Source organism: Carcharodon carcharias, chromosome 5, assembly GCF_017639515.1.
Source record: "Carcharodon carcharias isolate sCarCar2 chromosome 5, sCarCar2.pri, whole genome shotgun sequence".
In the NCBI taxonomy this organism is placed as follows: domain Eukaryota; kingdom Metazoa; phylum Chordata; class Chondrichthyes; order Lamniformes; family Lamnidae; genus Carcharodon; species Carcharodon carcharias.
Window position 1 is genome coordinate 131796197 of NC_054471.1, and position 24555 is coordinate 131820751.

General features: G+C 41.9%; 1 protein-coding gene across 2 annotated transcripts in view; it reads left to right on the plus strand.

Moving 5' to 3' along the window:
- cep85l (centrosomal protein 85, like) overlaps nt 1–24555 on the plus strand; it is a 383155-nt gene that overhangs the window by 32372 nt on the left and 326228 nt on the right. Inside the window, exon 1 of one of the 2 annotated variants that reach the window (XM_041187500.1) lies at nt 1987–2176. The exons of the other annotated variant lie outside the window; for it this stretch is intronic. Coding sequence (XP_041043434.1) covers nt 2116–2176 — 61 coding nt within the window. The 5' untranslated portion in view covers nt 1987–2115. Of the gene's footprint in view, nt 1–1986; nt 2177–24555 lie in introns of those variants that run through there. 2 annotated transcript variants of the gene reach the window in all.

Here is a 24555-nt window from a genome sequence, read left to right on the forward strand (position 1 = left end):
TTTCAGTTACATGGATTGATTGGGGAAGTTGGGCTGTTCTCAATGGAGAAGAGAAGGTTGACAGGAGATTTGATAGAGGTCTTGAAAATCATGAGGGGTCTGGACAGATAGATAAGGAAAACCTATTCCTATTTGTGGAAGCTGGATCCCAGGTAAGTGATGGTGGGAGGGGGATCGTGAGGTAGGGTTTGTGGGGGTGGGGGTTCGGAGGTGAGAGCAGTGGGTTGTGAAACTCAGCATTCACCAACCTGGTGTCATTTCGGCCCCAAGATGAGCTTCTAACCACATACTTGTGCCATCACTATGGCTGCCTATTTCCATCTCTATAACATTGCCCAACTCTGCACCTGAATCAGCTCAACTGCTGCTGAAATCCTCATCCATGCCTTTGTTCCCTCTCAATAGGCTTGACTATTCCCATACACTTCGATCTGGCCTCTCAGTTTATCATTGGTAAATTTGAGGTCATTCAAAATTCTGCTGCCATGCCCTCATACCTGTGTTCACTAACCTACATTAGCTCCTAGTTAAGCAATGCCTGAATTTTAAAATTACTCATCCTCAATTTCAAATCCCTTCATGCCTCACCCCACCAATCTCTGTAATTTCCTCTGGCCCTACAATTCCCCAAGGTATCTACACTTCTCTAATTCTGGCCTCTTGAGCATCCTTGATTTTAATTGCTTCGCCATTGACAACCATCAAGAGCTGAAGTTCTGGAATTCCCTCCTTAAACTTCTCCACCTCTCTTTTCTTCTTAAAGGTAATTCTTAAAAGCACTCGCTTACAGCCAGCTTTTGGTCATCTGCACAGATATCTCATGTGTTTTGGTGGAGCAGGGTAGCTTGTTTGATAACACTCCTGTTAAGCGCCTTGTAATCTGGGGTCTGTGCTCCTTCATCCCTCTAAACTTTGGCGTCTTCTGTTCCAATACTTCTCTTGCTGATTTTATTTATTCAGTTAGCCTAATTACCACACTGATGCCTAGCAAATGGTACAAACCCTGTGGCCAATTTCAGGGGAAACTCTGAGAAGGTACATCAAATAAAAAGATAAAAAATGAAATTTTATGTAGAATTCCCTTGCCCCAGGTGAACTTTGGTCAGGGTTGTTCACAGAGGGTCCTTACAATGAGTAATATTTGTGAGATGTGCAATGAAATTAATGGATAACAGATTATTGTGTGTTATCCTCTTACATCGCACCATTAGACAAATTCCAAATTCATTTTGTAATTATGTCAATTGAATTCATGTGTGTGAGTTTTCAAAAGTAATTTGATAAATGCACTACTTATTGTACAATACAAAGCCAATGCTCACATCGTTAAAAAATGTGATCTTACCTTCCCAAGTTGGTTAGCTCTGTAGTAGGGAGAACTGGGGAATTCATCTGAGTAATTCTTACAAAGTGGAGCCATATGACAAATCATAATAATTCAGAGGGAGCCTCCATAATCTCTGCACTTTCCATTGGAGCTCGGAATGATGTCCACAGACTGAGGAGAAATTAATATGATGTATTATGCAGCAGGTGCATGACAAAATGAAGTACTGCCTGGAGGTGGACCTTAGGGCACAGGCAACCAAAATAAAGAAACAATCCCCACTGGAAACCCTCTACTACATTTAACTGCTAGCAGTATAACAATGTATAAAACTGGAAACCATGTGTGAAAAAAAACTTCCAAATCTTTTTAGACTGGTTGATTTTTTTTCTGCTCTTGGCAGCCCGTAAAGGCTTACAGGCTAAGCTAATAAGTGGCAGCCCAGAGGTTTGTGGGAGGAGATTCAGCTCTATTGAATTTGTCAGTGAACACAGTGCAGCTCAGAGTGAGATCACATCCTAGCAATACCGCCAGGCTGTCTGTATCAGTGTATCGAAGCAGCTCGGGGGCGGGGGGGGTGGTGGGGGGGGGGCTGCATGATATCCTCAGGATTACAGCAGCAGGAAACTAGAAAAATCTGTTTACTTCACCCTCAGGATTCACATCCGTAGACAATCCTACAAAATGGACCTCAAGTAGGACACTGTTTCGAAGGAGTATTAAGGAACTGAATTCAGTACTTTTATGGTCAATTCTGGATTACTTTTGGTCTCATTTAACCGTTCGCTATGTGGGGTAGAGTAATTTCAGACTACAAGACCGGATTTATAAACTGCAGCAGACAAACAGGTAAAAAGCAAACTGAAAGAAATCCTCATTCAGTAAGCAGATTTATTTTTGCTGAATAAGAAAGCAGCAGCTGGAGTGGGATATTCCTACCAGCAAAGTGGCTGCTCAGTGTACGATTCAAGACCAACTACAGTGTTCACAGAAGTGAGCAATCTGAGCACAAGAATTGACAAAGATAAGAAAACTAAAGCTGGAGACATATTCTGTGCTTGTTAGTAGAGATTGTGAAGACAGTATGCTAGTTGAGGTGAATTAGTGAATAGTGGTTCTGTTCCAGACGTGCCTCATTTAAAAATAAACTAGGCATGTTTTAATGAAGACTATGCTTTCCTGTCCTTCATTTTAATAATAGTAAAGACTTAATTATACATTGGTTTTACAGGTTGAATGTAAATCTCATGTGACAGGCCTTGAACTTTAAGGCCCTTACTTTGAAAACATTGATATTGCTCATCTAAAAAGATTTACCGGTATTTCTTTGCACATTTAAATCCATTTAAGACTTGATTTTGAGAAAGCCTATCATTTGAAATGTTGGAATAAGATTTCCACTGTTCACTAATTTATGGCAAAATCCCAAATGTGTGCAAAAGGAGTGGGGTCACAATTCCATGTATTAACTGTGGAACTCATCTCCTGAATTTTCTTTAAAAAATTATGTACTTTGCCTAAAATTTGGTAGTGTTTTTTAGGTATATGTTGGTTGATGTTTGGTCTCTTACTACTTTTGCCTTCAAGACTAATTGATAGCTCAATCTCAGCCCTGAGCCCAGAGTTTGCTAAAGACAATATCTTGAAGTATTTGAAATTCTGAGCCCAATTTCAATGGCAGAAATGTGTTCAGTGTTTGATTTTCTTTTATTAGAATCAAATCCCAATTGGGATTAGGTTCTATGAACAGCAGTAAACCAGATTAATAGTCTGCATTGTGAAATACCAATTGCTAGCTAAATACAATTTACCTGCAGTTGCACAATTGCTGTCTTGAGAAAAGAATAAAGCTTTAGTAAAATAATCAAAGCAATAGGTGGGTTATCTCAACAATTATCCTGAGACAACCCACCTATCATGTTTAAAAAGAATGCATAACAACATGAAAAGCTCAACATTACACTTATCTTTGACTCTTTTGTTCCCAAATTTCTCCCCTTCCATTCTAAAGAGGCTAACTCAGCCTGGGGTATTGTTCCACAGTATGTCCAGTACCCTGCAAAAGTGGTCTTTCGTTAGGTTTGAAATTTGGTGGGTGGGTATTAACAAGCTGTGCACAGCTGACACTGATCCTGTCCTCATCTGCTGTCCACATTTTCCAGCAGACTCATTGAATAGCAATTGGGAGCAGCCATCCCTGGCTGTGTTTCCCCCCAACCTAAACAGGCACTGGAGCCCATTGCAATGATATTATCACCACCTTGGACTAAAGTAATAAACTCCGTTACACGCTTAAGAATGCAATAGAATAGGTCTCGGTCATGCAGCATTGAAACGAAGATGCTCTAATACGAAGCAAGTTTTGATAGCTTCAAACGACTACAGGGGTGTTCAAATGTAGCACCCATAATTCAAAACAAATTGGCAATCAGACAATTCATGATATTGGTTGGTGTATGAGAATTCACATTTGTATAATATCAACAGAGCATATTTTTTCTGAAGGAAGGATCAGGTACATTGTTGGTGGCTCCCTCAAATTTCCCTCAGGTAAATGCAGTACCTGGGGGGCATGTTGCTAAACCAAGCATACCAGCAGACATCCCGTTCAATTTCTGGGATCCTAAGTTATTTGATATCAGGCAGAGGGCTGGAAGGCGATTGTCATTGGGTCGAAATCCTGGAACTCTCTTCCTTACAGCACTGTGGGTGTTCCTACAACTCACAGACTTCAGTGGTTCAAGAAAGCAGTTCATCACCACCTTCTCAAGGGCAATTAGGGATGGGTAATAAATGCTGGCCTAGCCAGTGATGCTCACATCCCATGAATGAATAAATTTTTAAAAACTTCAACTTTAGTGGATCCTAGCCAAGAAGAAAAAGTTTCCCCAAATTGCTGCTCTAACTTATTAAAGGGAAGGATTGGTGTGGTTTTAGATGTGATAGCCTCCACAGTTAAATAGCATTTTGATGCACACTCTCCCAGGTTTAGACAAGAGTAATGACCATGTGGTTGAGGTACCAGAGGGTTGCCATTGCCATTGAACCATGCCCTAAAATGAATGACCGTTCTCAGGAGGGAGAAAATTTGAATGAGAAAATGTGAGTTAAATGTTGGAGCGTTGTAGATAGACTTTAATCAACTTTTGGCTGTTCTGTTTGAATTGAGGTGCAGACAACAGGTGTAAAATATGGAAAGTTTTATTATCAAACATTCATGATACTTCACTCTGATTAGCACAAATACATTGAATTTTACTTTAAGGTTTCACAACATATCTTAGTGCTAATAAGACATTGGGAAAGCTCATTAGCAAATAACCTTGCAGTCTTGCTTTGCACATTGGACTGCAGGGACTGAAGCTAGTGCAGGGTTAATTTGAGAACTAATCAGTGATAGCCTTCTCCCTTAAAAGCTGCATTTCTAAAGAGCTGATGCTGTTGGGGGACAGTTGTTAGTGCACTGCTCAGTTCCCTTTGCACTGACTCTCTAACTTCCCCCTCAAAACATGGAATGTTAGAATTTTATCACCTTAAATCTGTGTCCTCTGCTACTTGACCTTTCTGCCAACTGGAACAGTTTCTCCTTATCTACTCTATCCAGACCCCTCATGCTTTTGAAAATTTCTGTCAAAACTCCTCTGAATCTTCTAATCTCCAAAGAGAACGACTCCAGCTTCTCTAATCTATCCATGTAACTGAAGTCCCTTATCCCTGGAAACACTCCTATGAATCTTTTCTACACCCTCTCCAATACCTCCACATCTTTCCTAAAATGTGGTGTCCAGATGTGCTGCACAATACTCCAATCAAGGCCAAACTAGGGTTTTATACAGTTTTACCATAACTGCCTTGCTTTAACACTTTATGCTTCTATTTATAAAGTCTAGAATCCCATTTGGCTTTCTCAACCAGTCCTGCCACATTCGATGACTTGTGCACATATATCCCAGGATCTCTGCTCCTCCACCCCATTTAGAATTGTATTCTTCATTTTGTATTGCCTCTCCTCATTCTTCCTACCAAAATGTATCACTTCACACTTCTCTGCATTAAATTTTATCTGCCACTTGTCTGCTCATTCCAGCGGCCTATCTATGCCCTCTTGAATGCTACTCTTCTCATCACAACTCAGAATGCTTCCAAGTTTTTGTCATCCTCATATTTTGAAACTGTGGCCAGTACACCAAAATGTAGGTAATTAATACAGATCAAGAAAAGCAACAGCCCTAAAAGCTACCCCTGGGTATCCCACTTTATATCTTCCTCCAGCCCAAAAAATAACCATTCACTGCTTTTCTCCATTTCCTGTCAGACTACTTTGTATCTATGCTGCCACAGTCCCTTTGGGCTTCAACTTTGCTGACAAGCCCATTATGTGGCACTTTATCAAATGTGTTTTGGAAGTCCATAAGTTTCCTTTAAACTTTGTCCTTGGTTTTACAACTGACCTGAATTAGGGGCTGTGCTTGATTTATCCCTTATTTTGTTAATTTAGTTTAATTGTTTTAACTCCAAAAGAGTTACACACATCAACCACATGATCCTCATTAACCCTCTCATTTACTTCATCAAAAAACTCAAGCAAGTTTGTTAAATGCAATTTGCTCTTAACAAATCCATGCTGGCTTTTCTTAATTAATCCACATTTGTCTTCGTTTTGCACCTGGAAGAAAATCCGCCCTGTTATTCAAGTTGCAGACTCTTTACACAGTTATTTTACTTATCAGACATGTGAGAGCAGCAGGAGGGCAAAATACAGACATTAATGTTCTGAAGAAGAGTCATATTGGACTTGAAACATTATCCCTGTTTCTCTCTCACAGATGCTGCCAGACCTGCTGAGTTTTTCCAGCATTTTCTGTTTCTATAAGAGATATTCCCTAACTTTGCCACTTCAGCACACTTTTTTTTACTGAGCAGAGATAGATAGCACCGTGTCAAGTTCATGGCCATTTGTTAATGTGTCCAAAAGTCCATTATATTCAAAAATCTCTTGCTATTTCATAGAGGTTGCAAACCATTTTTGAAGTGGTTTTGTCTGTATGCAAAATCCCCTAGTAGATACGGAAGCTAAATGATATGTGGAAGATTTCCAGAATGTGATGATTCACTCTCTTATACATCTCCTCAAACTGTCTCAGTTTAATCACAGAATTCTGGTAAAGGTTAAGAGGTGCTGCAACAGAAACTGAGTTCACATGCAGACCTCAAGGTAACTTGATATCACTTTGTGGCTTCTCTCCTTACATTAACATCAATTGTGCAACTTATTGCACTCTTTCATACACAGTTCAGTTTTCATGTTCCTCCACCTATTTTCCTGCTCAATAGCCAAGGGGCATGAAGGTTATTTGCCACAGGTTGTAATCACAAATTGTAAGTGAAAGATGGGTAAGCATTTGAAGTAAAGAGAGTGCAGGACATTGGGATTAATTTGGGATTATTCCATCATTCCAACAAAATTCAACTAATCATATCAGAATATAAATTAAATTTGGAACTTTCTCTTTTTCTATAGCTCAGTACAACACTGGGGATGATTCATTTATTTTAAAAAGTTTACCTCCTCAAAAAACACATCCTCGACCCCTCCACCTGTACAAAAACTACTCCCATCTCCAACCTCTCTTTCCTCTCCAAAGCTCTTGAATAAGTTGTCAGTTCAAAATCCAAGACCATCTTTCCTGGAACTCCATGTTTGAATCCCTGCAATTGGTTTCTGTCCCTGCCATAGTGTTGAAACAGCTCTTATCAAAGTCATAAATGGCATCCTATGTGACTGTGATAAAGGTAAGCCATCCCTCCTTGTCCTTCTTGACTTATCTGCAGCCTTTGACGTAGTTGATCATTCCATCCTGCTCACAATGCAGTCTCCGTTACATTGGGGAGACCAAATACAAACTGGGTGTCTGCTTTGCAGAATGCCTCCACGCAGTCCGCACACATGACCCTGACTTTCTGTTGCTTGCCATTTCAATTCACCATCTTGTTCTCTCACACACATTCCTGTCCTTGGCCTACTGCAATGTTCCAGTGAAGCTCAATACAAGCTGGAGAACCAGCACCTCATCTTCTGATTAGGCACTTTACAGCCTTCTAGACTCAACATTGAGTTCAACAACTTCAGACCATGAATTCTGTATTTCATTTTGATTTTGTTTGCCCCAAGTGCCAGTTTGTATCTTGTTTTCATGTTTTTGCTTTCAGACAGAGCTGGCCTTTATTCCGCTATAACACCTAATTTGTTTCTTTACTACTACCATTACCATGCCCTTTGTCTTTAACCTATCCCTGACCTTCCCTTTTGCTCCACTGGATCCCGCCTCTCTCCTTCCTCCCTGTGCTTTGTAGTATTAAACTTGACAACTCTAACTGAGGACTCTGTTGTAGATTACGGTATGCAGTGCTGTTGATTTCTACACTAGCATCAGCCTTTAAAGTTACAATCTTGCCATTTATTTTCATTTGCATCCACACCCATAACTTTATCTGAGTCATGGGTAGGCTGACCCCTGAACATTGGCCTCACAGACTGTTTCAAAATGCCCGGCTTATTATGTTGTCTGCATGTTTGATTACGCACTGGACAGTTATCTCCTTGATTATAAGTGTGATGGCATCACATACAAAGCACAGGTATTTTCTGACTTGACAAAGCTATCTCTCTTTGGGAGTTATTCCATTTTTATTCATTTTCACACTTAAGACCTGGCTTTTGTGCAACCTGTTTCAGCTCCTTAGTTGACCTTTCTACCTGACATTTCATCAGCTCTGAATATTATGCCACTTGAACAACTGCCTCAGATGTTAACCCTGATTTTACATTTTTAAAAATTTCATTCATGGGATGTGGGCTTTGCTGGCTGGGCCAGCATTTATCACCCATCACTAGTTGCCCTTGAGAAGGTGGTGGTGAGCTGCCTTCTTGAACCACTGCAGTCCATGTGGTGTAGGTACATCCACAGCGCTGTTAGGGAGGGAGTTCAAGGATCTTGACCCAGCGACAGTGAAAGAACGGCAATGTAGTTCCATGTCAGGATGGTGAGTGACTTGGAGGGAAACTTCTAGGTGGTGGAGTTCCCATCTATCTACTGCCCTTGGTCTTCTAGATGGTAGTGGTTGTGGGTTTGGAAGGTGCTGTCGAAGGAGCCTTGGTGAATTCCTGCAGTGCATCTTGTAGATGCTACACACTGCTGCTACTATGTGTTGGTGATGGAGGGAGTGAATGTTTGTGGATGTGGTGCCAATCAAATGGACTACTTTGCTTTGGATGGTGTCAAGCTTCTTGAGTGTTGTAGGAGCTGCACTCATCCAAGCAAGTGGGGAGTATTCCATCACACTCTTGACTTGTGCCCTGTAGGCTTTGGGGAGTCAGGAGTTGAGTTACTCTTCGCACTATTCCTAACCTCTGACCTGCTCATGTAGCCACAGTATTTATATGGTTTGTCTAGTTCAGTTTCTGGTCAATGGTAACCCCCCAGGATGTTGATAGTAGGGAATTCAGTGATGGTAATGCCATTGAACATCAAGGGGCGATGGTTGGATTCTCACTTGTTGGAGATGGTCATTGTCTAGCACTTGTGTGGCATGAATGTTACTTGCCACTTGTCAGCCCAAGCCTGGATATTATCCAGGTCTTGCTGCATTTGGACATGGACTGCTTCAGTATCTGAGCAGTCATGAATGGTGCTGAACATTGTGCAATCATCAGCGAACATCCACATTTCTGATCTTATGATGGAAGGAAGGTCATTGATGAAGCAGTTGAAGATGGTTGGGCCTAGGGCACTACCTTGAGGAACTCCTGCAGTGATGTCCTGGTGCTGAGATGACTGACCTCCAACAACCATCTTTGTTTGTGCTAGCCATGACATCCAACTAGTGGAGAGTTTTCCCCCTGATTTCCATTGACTCCAGTTTCCCTCAGACTCCTTCATGCCTCATTCAGTCAAATGTGGCCTTGATGTCAAGGGCAGTCACTCTCACTTCACCTCGGGAGTTCAGTTATTTTGTCCATGTTTGAACCAATGCTATAATGAGTTCAGAAGCTGAGTGGCCCTGGCAGAACCCAAACTGGGCATCAGTGAACAGGTTATTGCTAAGGAAGTGCTGCTTGATAGCACTGTTGATGAACCCTTCCATTACTTTACTGATGATGGAGAGTAGACTGTTGGGCGGTAATTGGCCAGGTTGAATTTGTCCTGCTTTTTGTGTACAGGACAAATTACCTGGGCCATTTTCCACACGGCTGGGCAGATGCCAGTGTTGTAGCTGTACTGGAACAGCTTGACTAGGGGCACAGCAAGTTCTGGAGCACAGTTCTTCAGCACTATTGCCAGAATATTGTCAGGGCCCATAGCCTTTTCAGCATCCAGTGTCTTCAGCTGTTTCTTGATATCACGTGGAGTGAATCAAATTGGCTGAAGACTGGCATCCGTGATACTGGGGACCTCTGTTGGGGGCCGAAATGGATCATCCACTCCTCCAGTGAGTTGGCTAATTGGTCACCACCATTCACGACTGGATCTGGCAGGACTGCAGAGCTTAGATCTGACCCATAGATTGTGGGATTACTTAGCTCTGTCTATCACTTGCTGCTAATGCTGTTTGGCATGCAAGTAGTCCTGTGTTATAGCGTCACCAGGTTGACATCTCATTTTTAGGTATGACTGGTGCTGCTCCTGGCATGCCCTCCAGCACTCTTCATTGAACCAGGGTTGATCCCTTAGCTTGATGGTGGTGGTAGAGTGGGGGATATGCTGGGCCATGATGTTAGAGATTGTGTTTGAGTACAATTCTGCTGCTGCTGCTGGCCCTCAGTGCCTCATGGATGCCCAGTCTTGAGTTGCTAGATCTTTGAAGTGTATCCCATTTAGCATGGTGGTAGTGCCACAGAACATGACGAAGGGTTTCTTCAATATGAGCCGGGACTTCGTCTCCACAACGACTGTGTAATGGTCACGCCTACCGATACTGTCATGGAGAGATGTATCGGGGGCAGATAGGTTGGTGAGGATGAGGTCAAGTTTTGTTTTTCCCTTTTGTTGGTTCCCTCACCATCTGCCGCAGACCCAGTCTACCAGTTATGTCCTTTGGGACTCGGCCAGCTCGGTCAGTAGTGGTGCTACTGAGCCACTCTTGGTGGTGGGCATTGAAGCCCCCCCACCCAGAGTACATTCTACACCCTTGCCACCCTCAGTGCTTCCTCTAAGTGGTGGTCGACATGGAGGAGCACTGATTCATCAGCTGAGGGATGGTGGTAATTACATGGTAATCAGCAGGAGGTTTCCTATGCTGTGAGATTTAATGGAGTCCGGAGTCGATGTTGAGGACTCCTAGGGCAACTCCCTCCCAACTGTGCTGCCACCTCTTCGGTGGGACAGAACAGGACAGACCTAGGGATAGTGATGGTGGTGTCTGGGACTTTATTTGTAAAGTGAGGATGACTATTCCAGGCTGTTGCTTGACTAGTCTGTGAGACAGCTCTCCCAATTTTGGCACTAGCCCCCAGATGTTAGTAAGGAGGATTTTGCAGGGTCAGCAGGGCTAAGGTTGCCGTTGTCATTTCTGGTTCCTAGGTCAATATCAATGCTGGGTGTTCCGTCCAGTTTCATTCCTTTTTTGTGACTTTGTAGTGGTTTGTTACAACTGAGTGGCTTGGCTGAATTGTCATTTCAGAGGGCATTTAAGAGTCAGCCACATTGCTGTGGATCTGGAGTCACATGTGGGCCAGACCAGGTAAGAACAACAGAGTTCCTTCCCTATAGGGCATTAGTGAACCAGATGGGTTTTTACAACAATTGACAATGGTTTCATGGTCATCATAAGACTTCTAATTCCAGATTTTTATTGAATTCATATTCCGCCATCTGCCTTAGCGGGATTTGAACCCTGAACCCCAGAGCATTACCCTGGGTCTCTGGATCACTAGTCTAGTGACAATACCTGTTTAAAGAGGTTTCAGAGAAATGATTCCAGTTTGTGGCTATGCTGGTGGAAGAGCAGCTGTTTTCTAAAGTACGCTACATTTTGGAAAAAAAATTTCATCATATACTCTGCATCACTTTCATAGTTTTCTGATCTGCTAACTCAAATGGAAAGCATTATAAAAGTGCTCTGCTTCTCATCCCATGCTATAAATAAGAGCACTAATCTATAGATTACCATGTTCTTTGTGTAGCTTTGCCATGGTTCAGGGTTTTAAAACAAGTTATTTACATAAGAGTAACAGCATTGGATTTTCCTTTCACGAGTTGCAGAAAGACGAAAATAGCTGTTTAGTAAACAGTAATTGGTTTACTGCTAGTCGCATGATTTGTTTGCTCATTCTCCTAAAGTGGAAATGTATTCTCATTCCACAAGTTGGGTAAATGTTCATCTTCACCACCTGCTCAGTAGTCTAGTAGGGCAGAATACTATTGGGCAGGTTCTACAATTGGCAAATGACCTGCTCCAACACCTTACCACAAAATGATGCCATCTGTATCCTGCTTACGCAGATAAATTGATTGTCATTTCTAACATTTACATCAGATCCCAGTGGAAAAATCCTAAGGAAGCCAATTCAATTTAAGCACTCACACATAGAATAGTAGAATCATGGGATGGTAATGGCACAGAAGGAGACCATTTGGCCCATCTTGTCCATGTTGGTTCTCTGTGACAGCAACTCAGCTAGTCCCACTCCCGTACTTTTTCCCCATTAGCCTGCAATTTTTTCTATACAGGTAATTATTTCATACCATTTTGAAATCTAAAAGTGAACTGGCAAATGAGGTTAAGGAATACGTCAATAGAAGTTCAGTGGCAGACACAGAATACATACATTCCAGTGAGAAAGAAAAAATCCAAGGGGAGGGCCCATTAAACGGGTCTAACTAAAAAAGTTAAAGACAGTATAAAACTTAAAGTAAAAGCATATAATCACGCAAAGGCGGGTGGCTGGTCAGAAGATTGGAAAGAATATAAAGAACAGCAATGGATGACAAAAAATGAGGGATGAGGGAAAAATTAGAGTATGAGAAAAAGCTAGCTAGTAATATAAAGATGGATAGTAAGAGTTTCTATAGATATTTAAATAAGAAAAGAGTTAACAAAGTGAGCATTGGCCCTATGGAGAATGAGTCTGGGAAATTGATAATGGAAAGTAGGAAGATGGCGGACGAATTAATCAGGCTTATTGCTTCGGACTTCACTATAGAGGACACAAGTACCATCCCAGAAATAGCTGTAAATCAGGAAATGGAAGGGAAGGAGGAACTCGGGAAAATTACAAACACCAGGGAAGAGGTATTAAGCAAATTGTTGGGGCTGTGGGATGACAAATCCTCAGGTCCAGAAGGATTTCACCCTAAGGTCTTGAAAGAAGTGGCTAGTGAGATAGTTGATGCACTGGTTTTAATTTTCCAAAATTCCCTAGATTTGCAGAAGGTTCCATTAGGTTTGAAAATAGCAAATATAACTCCTTTATTCAAAAAGGCAGGGAGACAGAAAGCAGGAAACTATAGGCCAGTTAGTCAAGCATCTGTCATAGGGCAAATGTTAGAAGCTATTGTTAAAGATATTCTAGCAGGGCACTTAAAAAAAATCAAGGCAATCAGGCAATATCAGCATGGTTTTCTGAAAGGGAAATCATGTCTAACCAATTTATTGGAGTTCTTTGAAGAGTTATGTGCTGTGGATAAAGGGGAACCAGTGGATGTACTGTACTTAGATTTCCAGAAGGCATTTGACAAAGTGCCACATCAAAGGTTATTGCAGAAAATAAATGCCCATGGTGTAGGGGGTAAAATATTGGCATGGATAGAAGATTGGCTGGCTAACTGGAAGCAGAGAGTTGGCATAAATGGGTCTTCTTCTGGTTGGCAGGATGTAACAACTAGTGTGCCACAGGGATCAGTGCTGGGGCCTCAACTATTTACAATTTGTATAAATGACTTGGATGAAGGGCCAAAGAAGAGGTGGATAAATTTGTTGATGACACAAAAACAAGCAGGAAAGTAAATTGTGAAGACGAAGTAAGGAAGCTACAAAGTGACACAAGTAAAACGAGTGGGCAAAGATCTGGCAAATGGAGTAAATGTGGGCAAATGTGAAATTGTTCATTTTGGCAGGAAGAGTAAAAAGAAGCTTATTATCTAAATGGTGAGAGGTTGCAGAGCTCTGAGATTCAGAGGGATCTGGGTGTCCTAGTGCATGAATCACAAAACGTTAGTATGCAGGTAAAGCACATAATTAGGAAAGCTAATAGAATATTATCAATTATTGTGAGGGGAATTAATTACAAAAGTAGGGAGATTATGCTTTGGTTGTACAGGGCACTGGTGAGACCACATCTGGAGTATTGCATACAGTACTGGTCTCCTTATTTAAAGAATGATATAAATGCATTAGAAACAGTTCAGGGAAGGTTGACTAGATTAATGCCAAGAATTAGCAAGAGTGGGTTGTCTTATGAGGAAAGGTTGGACAGGTTAGGCTTGTTTCCACTTATATCCACTGGAATTTAGAAGAGTAAGAGGCAATTTAATTGAAACCTTTAAGATCCCAAGGGGTCTTGACAGGATGGATGTGGAGAGGATCTAAAACTAGAGGTCACTGTTTAAAAATAAGGAGTTGTTCATTTAAGACAGAGATGAGGAGAAATTTTTCTTTCAGAGGGTTGTGATTCTTTGGAACTCTCTTCCTCAAAAGGTGGTGGAAGCAGAGTCTTTGAATAATTTTAAGGCAGAGCTAGATAGCCTTGATTAACAAGGGGGTGAAAGGGGGTAGGCAGGAATGTGGGGTTGGAAGTTACATTCAGATCAGCCATGACCTTATTGAATGGCGGAGCAGTCTCGAGGGGCCAAGAGGCCAACTCCTGCTCCTAGTTCGTATACTCGTATGTTAATATAAATTTGCCTCCACCACTGTCTCAGGCAGTGTTTTGCAGATCACAACTACTCACTGCATAAAAATGGTTTTCCCCATGTCACCTTTCCTTCTTTTCCTATTCACCTTAAATAAGTGACCTCTAGTTCTCGACCCTTCCGCCAATGGGAACAGTTTCTCCCTAACTATTCTGTCCAAACCCCTCATGGTTTTGAATACCTTTATTAAATCTCCTCTTAATCTTCACTTCTCAAAGGAGAAATGCTCCAGCTTCTCTAATCTGTCCATGTAACTGAAGTCCCTCACCCCTGGAATCATTCTTGTTTTATGAACCCTCTTTAATGCCTTCACATCCTTCCTAAAGTTTATAGCCTAGAATTGGACACAATACTCCTTTGGGGATCAACCATTGTTTAATAAAAGTTTACCTTAACTTCCTTGAGATTGTACCCTGTGGGCCAGATTTTTATCTCGGAGGGACAAATCGGGAGTGGGGGTATTTCCTGGCATTGTGACCCCACTTCCTGACCAGCAATGCCTACCTGTGATAACTTCATAGTGAGCTGGTGGGGAAGGGCTGGAGTCTGGGCCACTGCCTCCTGAGACAGGCTCAAGACAGAAACAGGAAGATGCCAAAGTGGCCAGATAAATTAATGTCTCCATTTTCTGGGGCATCAGCTCAGTTCTGGAGATGAGTGTGAGGACCTCTAATCCCCACCCCTCCCTCCTTCAACTCCCCTCACCTCATACCCCCTCACTCCTACCCACCATTCCCTCACCTCCACACATGCCCCTTACCTCCAATATCCCTTTCCCCTCACCCTCATGCCCCCATATTTCTGCTGCCCCTTCACCTGGTATTCACTATATACAGAGCTCATGTTCACTATAATAACATTGGAAAGTCTTTGAGAAGCTCATAAATCTGTCAAAATAAAGAAACTGTACTTAAAAACCCACTTGAAAAAAACATAATCTTCTTAACTGCTCAGAAATTGGTCAATATAACCAAGCTCACAGTCATCTTAGCAGCCATGTCAACAATCCCTGCTGAGCTAAATCTACTTGGGTTTGGAACTCAACCAAGAATTCATGGTAGGATTCTATTGAATGACTATGCAAACAACCTCTGCTGTGCTGAATTCATTAATTGGTTTGGAACTCAAACAAACATTCATAATGAGATTCCATTGAACAATTGTGCCAATAAAACCTCTATACCTGAATACATTAAAGCTTTTGAAGTCAGGCTGAAGCTTGGTCATCTGCCAAAGCTTTCAAACAGCCAAACAGATGCTGAGCTAAAATCCGAAGACAGCGAAAGTTCAGTCATTTGTCAAAACTTTGAAGTAGCCAAACAGATGAATGAGTTGAAATTCAAAAAGAAAATGGATGCAAAGAAGGCAATTGACAGAGTCAAATCTGAATTTCACTATTGTGCAATGCAGAATAGCACCTTATCCAGTGGGTAATATACTGTAATGCATCTAAAGACTCTTCCACTTTCACAATGCTGTTCAACTTAATGGCCACTTAACTTTTCAAAACAAAGCCTTATCATCAATCACCATGTTAAAAATATATATAACATATAATACAGCATTTCAGCATGACATGTGAAGTTGGCAATGCCTTTCAAACCTATCTGTCAAATGGTTCCCAGTTCCAAATGAGGATTCTGCCTGTCAAATGGCTCATGACATCTCTAAGCTGGTGTGAACCACATCACCTTCAAATGCCAGGCTGATTCCATGAAAATTACAGGGGATCTGAAATGTCCATTTCTGTAATGGAACCAGCAATGGCAGGACAACTGGATTTGGACTTGTGACCCATTCCCTTAGCTCGTGCTGATCAAAATTGTTGGTGACTAGAGTGGGACGGTAATCCCGGAATTGGGTTCCACCCCCATTTTTAAAGCTTGCCCAATGTGGGCCGCTCCCACTTTGGGACAGAAATATCAGGCCCTATGCCTCTACTTATAAAGTCCAGGATCCTGCATGCTTTATTAGCCACTTCCTCAAACTGCCTTTCCACCTTCAATCATTTGTGCTGATGGTACAAATTGCTTGCATTGAAAAGAGTACAAGGTTTTTCTGAACATTTTCCCTCTTAAAAGTTAAGCGGAATCCATTTTAATTTCCTTTGCTTTATTCTGTCTACTTTGATTTCTTGTAATTGGTTAATGGAAATGCAATATTTGAGAAACTAGCCAAGTGGAGTTACAGTGCATACAACAGTGTAAGAGAATTGAATCAATGTGAATGTTTGAAGTAACATAATCAGTGGAATACCCTGGGCTAATGAATATTTCTACTATTCTTAATTCTTAATTCTACTCAGCAAATTCTCCAAGCAACTTTTTTTCTGATCCTACCACTTGTAGCTCAAACAGAAATGCTGAAAGGATATTAAAAAGAGATAAAGAGATATAATATGTTGAGTATCAGTCACCATCCCACATTAAGGCAGGACATAGACTCACATCTAGGATTTCCCCATACAGTGAATTTTCCATTTCTGCTGTGCTATAATAAGAAAGGGCAAAGCAGTACGGTTGGGTGAGTCATCCGGACTGCATCCCATCCAGCTCCTACTGGCTGGTTATATTGAGAGAGCCACAGCAGCAGTTCACCTGCTTTACCTTCACCCTGTGTAGACTAAGGACATATATCACAGAAGAGGAGATCATAAAATAAACTAATAAACGGAAAAGAGGGAAAATTTAATAATAGTGTAAAACTGTTTTTATGAACATGTTTACAATGTTATGACTGGGATGGGAGGAGTGCACAATTGATCTAGTCCCACTACTCTGCAGGTCACACTATTTGTGTAAATGTTTAATTCACTCAGCAAAATGGCAAATCACTACTGTTACACCCTGCTAAAAGAGACTTTAACCAGGCCCCTTTCAATAAACTCAGAATGATTGATTTATTATGAAATTAATTTTTTTTAAACAAGTTGCCAGGATTGTTTAACACACACAATTTGTAATCTGGAAATGTAATTATCCCTATTAAAATATCTCAGCACATATATACATACACACACACAAACAATGGACAAACAGGTAGGGTCTCTGCAGAGATGGGCGGTTGAAGAAAAGGCTTATATTAGAAAAGAATGATGTTTGCAGGGTTTCAATGCTGTTGGTCTGGAGCTCCCTTGCATGAAGGCAGATCACTAGTCGCAGTTGATGCCTGGAGGTTCTCACCAAATGAGCTTCAGTATGGAGGAGACTAGAGCCGAATCAATCCTTCCTTTTTTCAGCCTCTCAGGTTTCCAAAGGCAGACAAGTTCCACTGAGATGAGGATTCCTAGCTGGATACTGATAACCACTCTATTTCGGGCAAGGCAAAGAGAATGCGAGCTGGGCAGCTTTTCACTTTCTCCAGTCCCAAATGAGTTCAAAAAAAAAGTTCAAACCTTAAAGCCCATCTCCATCTGGTGATGTCCAATAAGTTACTAGGGCCCCTTTGCCTTTAAACAGTTTTTTCCTCCCATCAATTAAAATGATTGCAGTTCAAATAAGCAAACAGCTCTCCACACTCAAGTACCATGCTGGTCAAGTGATTTATCAGAAAAGGCATGCTTGCTCACACTCCACGGGGGAATTTATGACCTTTCTTTAAAAAAAGCCTGGTGTCCAAAGAATGCAATGTCCTTCCAAATTTTAAAAGAAAATACAGTTCCTGAATATATGTTACCCAACAGGCCTCTGTCCTTAAGGAATGAAATATCATTTCCAAATGTGTTTCATTACAAAGTCTACAGGAGAAGATATATATACAATATATAAAACAATATTCAAACATACATTCACTCAGCCATTCATTCCTTATAAAGCATTTGTACATTTTTCTGTTTTTCTTGATTTCCAGATAATTATATGAAAATTACATTCTTAATAATGCATGTGCAATTATATTATTCTTTCCAGCAATATGAACAATCTTTAAGTTATAAGGCTGTATTAGCAAGCTCCATCAGAACAGTCTGTCATTTTGAGTCATAAATTTTCTACAAAGGTCAGTATTTATTTGTGTTTCTCCACGGCCATGAGAGATACATACCTCAAAATGTTTAAGAACCAGAAACAATCCCAGGGTTCCCTTTTCTACCATGGAGTATCTCTTCTGATGTCAGTTTAATTTTTTTGAGAAGTAACCCACTGGCTTCTCTATGCCCCATTCATCTTCTTGCAGTAAAACTCCCAAGTCATTAGTATCGATCACCACCTTGAAGGGTTTAGTGAAATTAGGGGTGGCTAATACTGCTTCATTTAGTTAGGATTGCCTTCTGCTTTTCAAAATCTGTCTGGAACTCTCTTGACCATACCACCTTTGCCTTCTTTTGCAAAAAACCTGTTAGTGGAGTTGCTATTGTGCTGAAGTTTGGCACAAATTTACGATAGAAACCGCACATCCCCAAAAATCTCATAATTCTCCATTTAGTCTTAGGGCCAGGAAATGCCATCAAAGCCTATACTTTCACTGTTCTTGGCAACACTTGCCCCTGCCCTACGATTTTCCTTAGATAAGTTACTTGCGCTTTCACAAACTTACTCATGGCAAGGTTTATTACTAGATCTGCTGACTGTAATTGTTTAAGTAGGGCTTCCGATTGTTTTAGATAATCTTTGCAAGTGTTGTTGCAAGTCAGTACACTATCCAAATAAACTACACAGTTAGGAACACTAGTTACAACTTGATTCACTAGTCTTTGGAAAGTGGCTGGGTTTTTTTTTAGCCCGAATGGAATGATTTGGCATTGGCATAGCCCATTTGGGGTGACAAAAGCCAATATCTCCTTAGCTCATGTTATTAAAGGTACTTGCCAGTTTCCTTTCAATAAATCTATCTTAGTAAAGAACATGGCACGGCCAACCTTGTCAATCCAATCCTCTAAATGAAGGATTGGATCAGAATCTGTTTTTGTTATTGCATTAATCTTTCTGTAATCTATGCAGAGCCTGGTTAACCACTTAGATTCAGGCACTAACACTACTGAAGAAGTCCAACTGCTTTGATCTGGTTCAATTCGGTGATTTTCCAACATATGTTGAATTTCTGCTTTCACTTGAGCTTTTTTCCTCTGGACTTAAAAGATAAGGATGTTGTTTTATAGAAGATTCCCCTACATCCATATTATGCATGACTAAAATTGCACATCTTGGTTTATCCCTACAGGTTCCTTTAAATTCTGTAAGTAACCCCCCACTGGTTGTCCTAATATTTCAGTGTTAGCTAACCAGATAGTAGGAGGTTCAATTTGTGAACTGTCTAAGTCTCCTTCTGACTCACTTTCACTGTCTCGTTCGTCCTCCACTGTATTTACAACCTGACATACTTGCTCCTTCTTAGCCTCCTCCCTACAATGGTATTGTTTTAACATATTGATATGACACAGCTGACTCTTTTTCCTGTGATCTGGGGTGTCTATCAAATAATTTACTTTATCAACCCTCATAATTACCTTGTATGGACCACTGAATCGTGCTTTCAACGGTTCTCCCTGTAAAGGCAATAATACTAACACTTCATCCCTGGGTTGTAATGTTTGGGTCACAGATTGCTTATCTGCTTATTCCTTCATCTCTGTTTGAGAAACTTTAAGATGCTCCTGAGCCACATTGCAAGCTCCCATGAGCTGTTCCTGGAAAATGGACACATAACCTAACATAGAGGATTTGTCCTTCTGTCCTAATTTTTTTTAAAATTAATTTCAGAGGACCTCTTATCTCATGCACATAAGTTAATTCAAAAGGACTTAAACTGATAGATTCATTCTGGAAATTGAGTTGTTGTAATAGTAAGGATATACTGTTGACCTGCTTTCATTTTTGGTAACAGTCCCACAGTCTACAAACACCCTGCTAAATGGTTCCTTGAAACCAGGTATGGGAATTAAGGGTGCTGGTTTAATTGAAGGTTCTGGATTTCCCACCATCTGTCACATATGGCACATTTTACAAAACTGTACCACATCCTTGTGAAGGACTGGCCAGTAAAAATGTTGATTTATCCACGCCTGAGCTTTCCATATCCCAATGTGTCCTGTATCCATGACAACTCTTTACGCGATTTGGGTGGTACCACTACCTGATGAACAATTGTTCACTCTTCATCTGCAGGTTTGTGATGAGGTCTCCACTTTCTCATTAGTATCCCATTTTTAATACCATAACATTCTTGAACTTCCTTGGCTTCAGCTTCAGTTGGGCTGATTGTGCTATCTTACTTAACTCTGGGTTGGCTTGTTGAGCCTCAACTATCGAAGATTTATTAAAAATCTCTTTCAGGTTATCCAAGTCTTTAAAGAAAGTTTCAGCTAACCAAATATGTACCTAAAGTCATAGTCATTGGCAGAATGTTAAGCTCGGCGGGTGGGCGCGCACCCAACCCGGCTGAGTGTAAAATGATGCGCAATGACGTCGGGTGAGTGTCCTGACGTTATCGCGCAGTTCTGCGATATTTCATTCAGCGGGCACATGCCAGAATCGGCAGTGCACCCGCCAACAATTGAAAGGCCTGTTAAGGAATTAAAAAAGGTAATTCAATTCAAATTTATGATGCCCATCCAACCTTACAGTTGGTGGGCAGGTGAAAAGGCCAAGTGGCCTTTTCACTTTTTAGGAAACCTATTCCAAGGGAGGCATAAGGTTTCCTAAGGCAAATAAAATCAAATAAAAATTTTACACTAGAATTAAAAACATGTCCCTGCTCATGTGACAGAGTCACACGAGGGGACATGTTTTATGACATTCTTATTTTCTTTATTTATTTTAAACAGCACTTCATCTCCCTGAGGCAGCTCTGTGCCTGAGGGAGATTATGAAGCGCTCACTCGTGCGCAGGAATGAAATTTGCACTCTGCCCACTTGCCCTCCTCCTCCTGCCCACACAGGTAGTGCTGATCGCTGCAGCTCACATTTCACGCTGGGTGGGCCTGAATTGGCCGTGGAGCGGTGCTAATCGCGGGAAGCGTTCAGCTTCTTGACCGTCCCCACCTGCCTCCGCTGAGCCCGCATGCCAAGGGCAAAATACTGCCCACAGTGTTATACATCACAGAAATAGGCCCTTCGGCCCATCATCTGTGGTATCACTTTGACTTCCGATGATGGACTTTGCTTAGTAATTGCTCGGGTCATCACACATGAATCAAAAATTCCTGGAACATTTTCCAGTAACTGCTCCATCTCTTTAACCTCATTTGGGCTTTTTGTAGTTATAGGAGAAGCTACTACCTTCATTCCAGCTAAACCGTCTCACAGAAGTAAGTCAATTCTGTCTACAGGTAACTTCTGGACAACCCTTACCTCACTGTCTGAGACATTAGGTCACACTCCAGATGAGTATATACCCGGTACGAAGGTACTGGAATATACTCCCCACCAATATCATTTGTTAAAATTTTGGGTTTTAATGCACTCTCTGGTGGAAAAGTTATGCCTTTCCCCAGCAAAAGTGTTTGAGTGGCCCCCATGATACTAAATATAATTATAGGTTTAGCTCTTATTTTAGGAATAAGGGGTTACTTTTCCTCTCAATAAGAATTCTTTATAACCTTCATGTATCTTATTCACATCTCCTGAACTTACAGCAGTGTTCACATTCAGTTTCATAACTGTAGTTTGCGTTACAACTTGATCTGTTGTATTTTCAGTCAGGGCTCTTTATCCTGAATCACCCTTACGTACCACAATAAGTCCCATGCAACTTCCAGCAAACTGTATGAACATGCCCCACCTTTCTGTTATTCATTCATGGGGCGTGGGCTTCGCTGGCTGGGCCAGCATGTATTGCCCATCCCTAGTTGCCCTTGAGAAGCTGGTGGTGAGCTGCCTTCTTGAAATGCTGCAGTCCACGTAGTGTAGGAACACCCACAGTGCTGTTAGTGAAGGAGTTCCAGGATTTTGACCCAGCAACAGTGAAGGAACAGCGATATATTTCCAAGTCAGGATGGTGAGTTACTTGGAGGGGAACCTCCAGGTGGTGGTGTTCCGATTTATCTGCTGCCCTTGCCCTTCTAGGTGGTAGTGGTCATGGGTTAGGAAGGTGCTTTCCAAGGAGCCTTGGTGAGTTCTTGCAGTGCATATTGTAGATGGCACACACTGCTGCTGCACATCGGTGATGGAGGGAGTGAATGTTGGTGGATGTGGTGCCAATCAAGTGGGCTGCTTTGTCCTGGACGGTGTTCAGCTTCTTGAGTGTTGTGGGATGTGGGAGTGATGAGCTGCACTCATCCAGGCAAGTGGAGAGTATTCCATCATTCTCCTGACTTGTGCCTTATACATGGTGGACAGGCTTTGGGAAGTCAGGAGGTGAGTTACTTGCCGCAGGATTCCTAGCCTCTGACATGCTCTTGTAGCCACCGTATTTATATGGCTAGCCCATTTCAGTTTCTGGTCAATGGTAACCCCCAGATGTTGATAACAGGGGTTTCAGTGATGGCAATGCCATTGAATATCAAGGGGCGAGGGTTGCATTCTCCCTAGTTGGAGATAGCCATTGCCTGACACTTGTGTGGTGCGAATGTTACTTACGATTTGTCAGCCCATGCCTGGATATTGTCCAGGTCTTGCTGCATTTGAGCATGGACAGCTTCAGTATCTGAGGAGTTGCGAATGGTGCTGAACGTTGTGCAATCATCAGCGAACAACCACACTTTTGACCTTATGATGGAAGGAAGGTCATTGATGAAGCAACTGAAGATGGTTGGACCTTGGACACTAGCCTAAGTAACTCTTGCAGTGATGTCCTAGAGCTGAGATGACTGATTGACTCCAGTTTTGCTAGGGCTCCTTGATGTCACACTTGGTCAAATGCTGCCTTGATGTCAAGGGCAGTCACTCTCACCTCACCTCAAGAGTTCAGCTCTTTTGTCCAGGTTTGAACCAAGGTTGTGATGAGGTCAGGAGCTGAGTGGCCCTGGCAGAAACCAAATTGGGCATCAATGAGCAGGTTATTGCTAAGCAAGTGCCGCTTGATTGTACTGTTGATGACCTCTTCCATTACTTTACTGCTGATCAAGATTAGACTAATGGGGCAGTAATTGGCCAGGTTGGATTTGTCCTGGTTTTTGTGTACAGGACATACCTGGGCAATTTTCCACATTGCTGGGTAGAAACCAGTGTTGTAGCTGTACTTGGAACAGCTTGTCTAGGGGCCAGTTCTGGAGCACAAGTCTTCAGTACTATTGCTGGAACATTGTCAGGGTCCACAGCTTTTACAGTCTCCAGTGCTTTTAGCCATTTCTTGATATCATGTGGAGTGAATCAAATTGGCTGAAGACTGGCATCTGTGATGCTGGAGACCTCCGGAGGAGGCTTACATGGATCATCCACTTGGCATTCCGGCTGATGATTGTTGCAAATGCTTCAGCCTTATCTTTTGCACTGATATGCTGGGCTCCTCTATTCTTGAGGATGGGGATATTTGTGGAGCCTCCTCCTCCATTGAGTTGTTTAATTGTCCAACACTTTTCATGACTGGATGTGGCAGGACTGCAAAGCTTAGATCTGATCTGTTGGTTGTGGGATCACTTAGCTCTGTCTATCACTTGCTGCTTATGCTGTTTGGCATGCAAGTAGTCCTGTGTTATAGCTTCACCAGGTTGACACCTCATTTGTAGATATGCCTGGTGCGAGCGAAAGAGCGCACTCATCTCCCTGAGGCTAAGTGTTGCCTCAGGGAGATCGTCTCTACTGCGCAAGTTATTAAAAATAGAATAACAAACCCTGACATGAGTTGGGACATGTCCATAACTTTTAATACAGTTTAATTACATTTTTTATAGCCTACATGAAACCTCATCCCACCCATGGATGAGGTTTTATGCTTTTTCCAATGCCCGCCAGGGCTCCTGGCCTGCTCGCCAACCTTAAGGTTGGACAGGCAGGTCCATTAATTAGTTTAATGACTCTGTCAATGGCCTCAATTGGTCATTGACAGGTTGGCAGGCGCACAGCTGATTTTGCTGCGCCTCTGCCTATCGGAAAATTGAAATGGGGCGCGGTGATGTTGAAAGCTCCGCTCAATGTTACCGCGCATCATTTTATGTGTTGGTGAGCGGGCCCCATCCCCCGCTCACCGACTGGGAAATCCTGGCCCGTGTTTTGAAATTCCTGCCTATGCGCCTCTGGGACCAACTCATACGCATTAAGAAAAGCCTTGTTTACTGCACCACAGTCCACAGAAACCTCTTCTGAAAGCCATGCATAAACCTCAGGAGCTCTCTCCACCAACCTACTTTTCAAGAGCAACGTCCAGTTTTCTTTAGGCCACTTCATTTACTTAGCCACCTTCTCAAAAGAAATGAAGATTGCCTCTACATCTCTTTCCACAAAC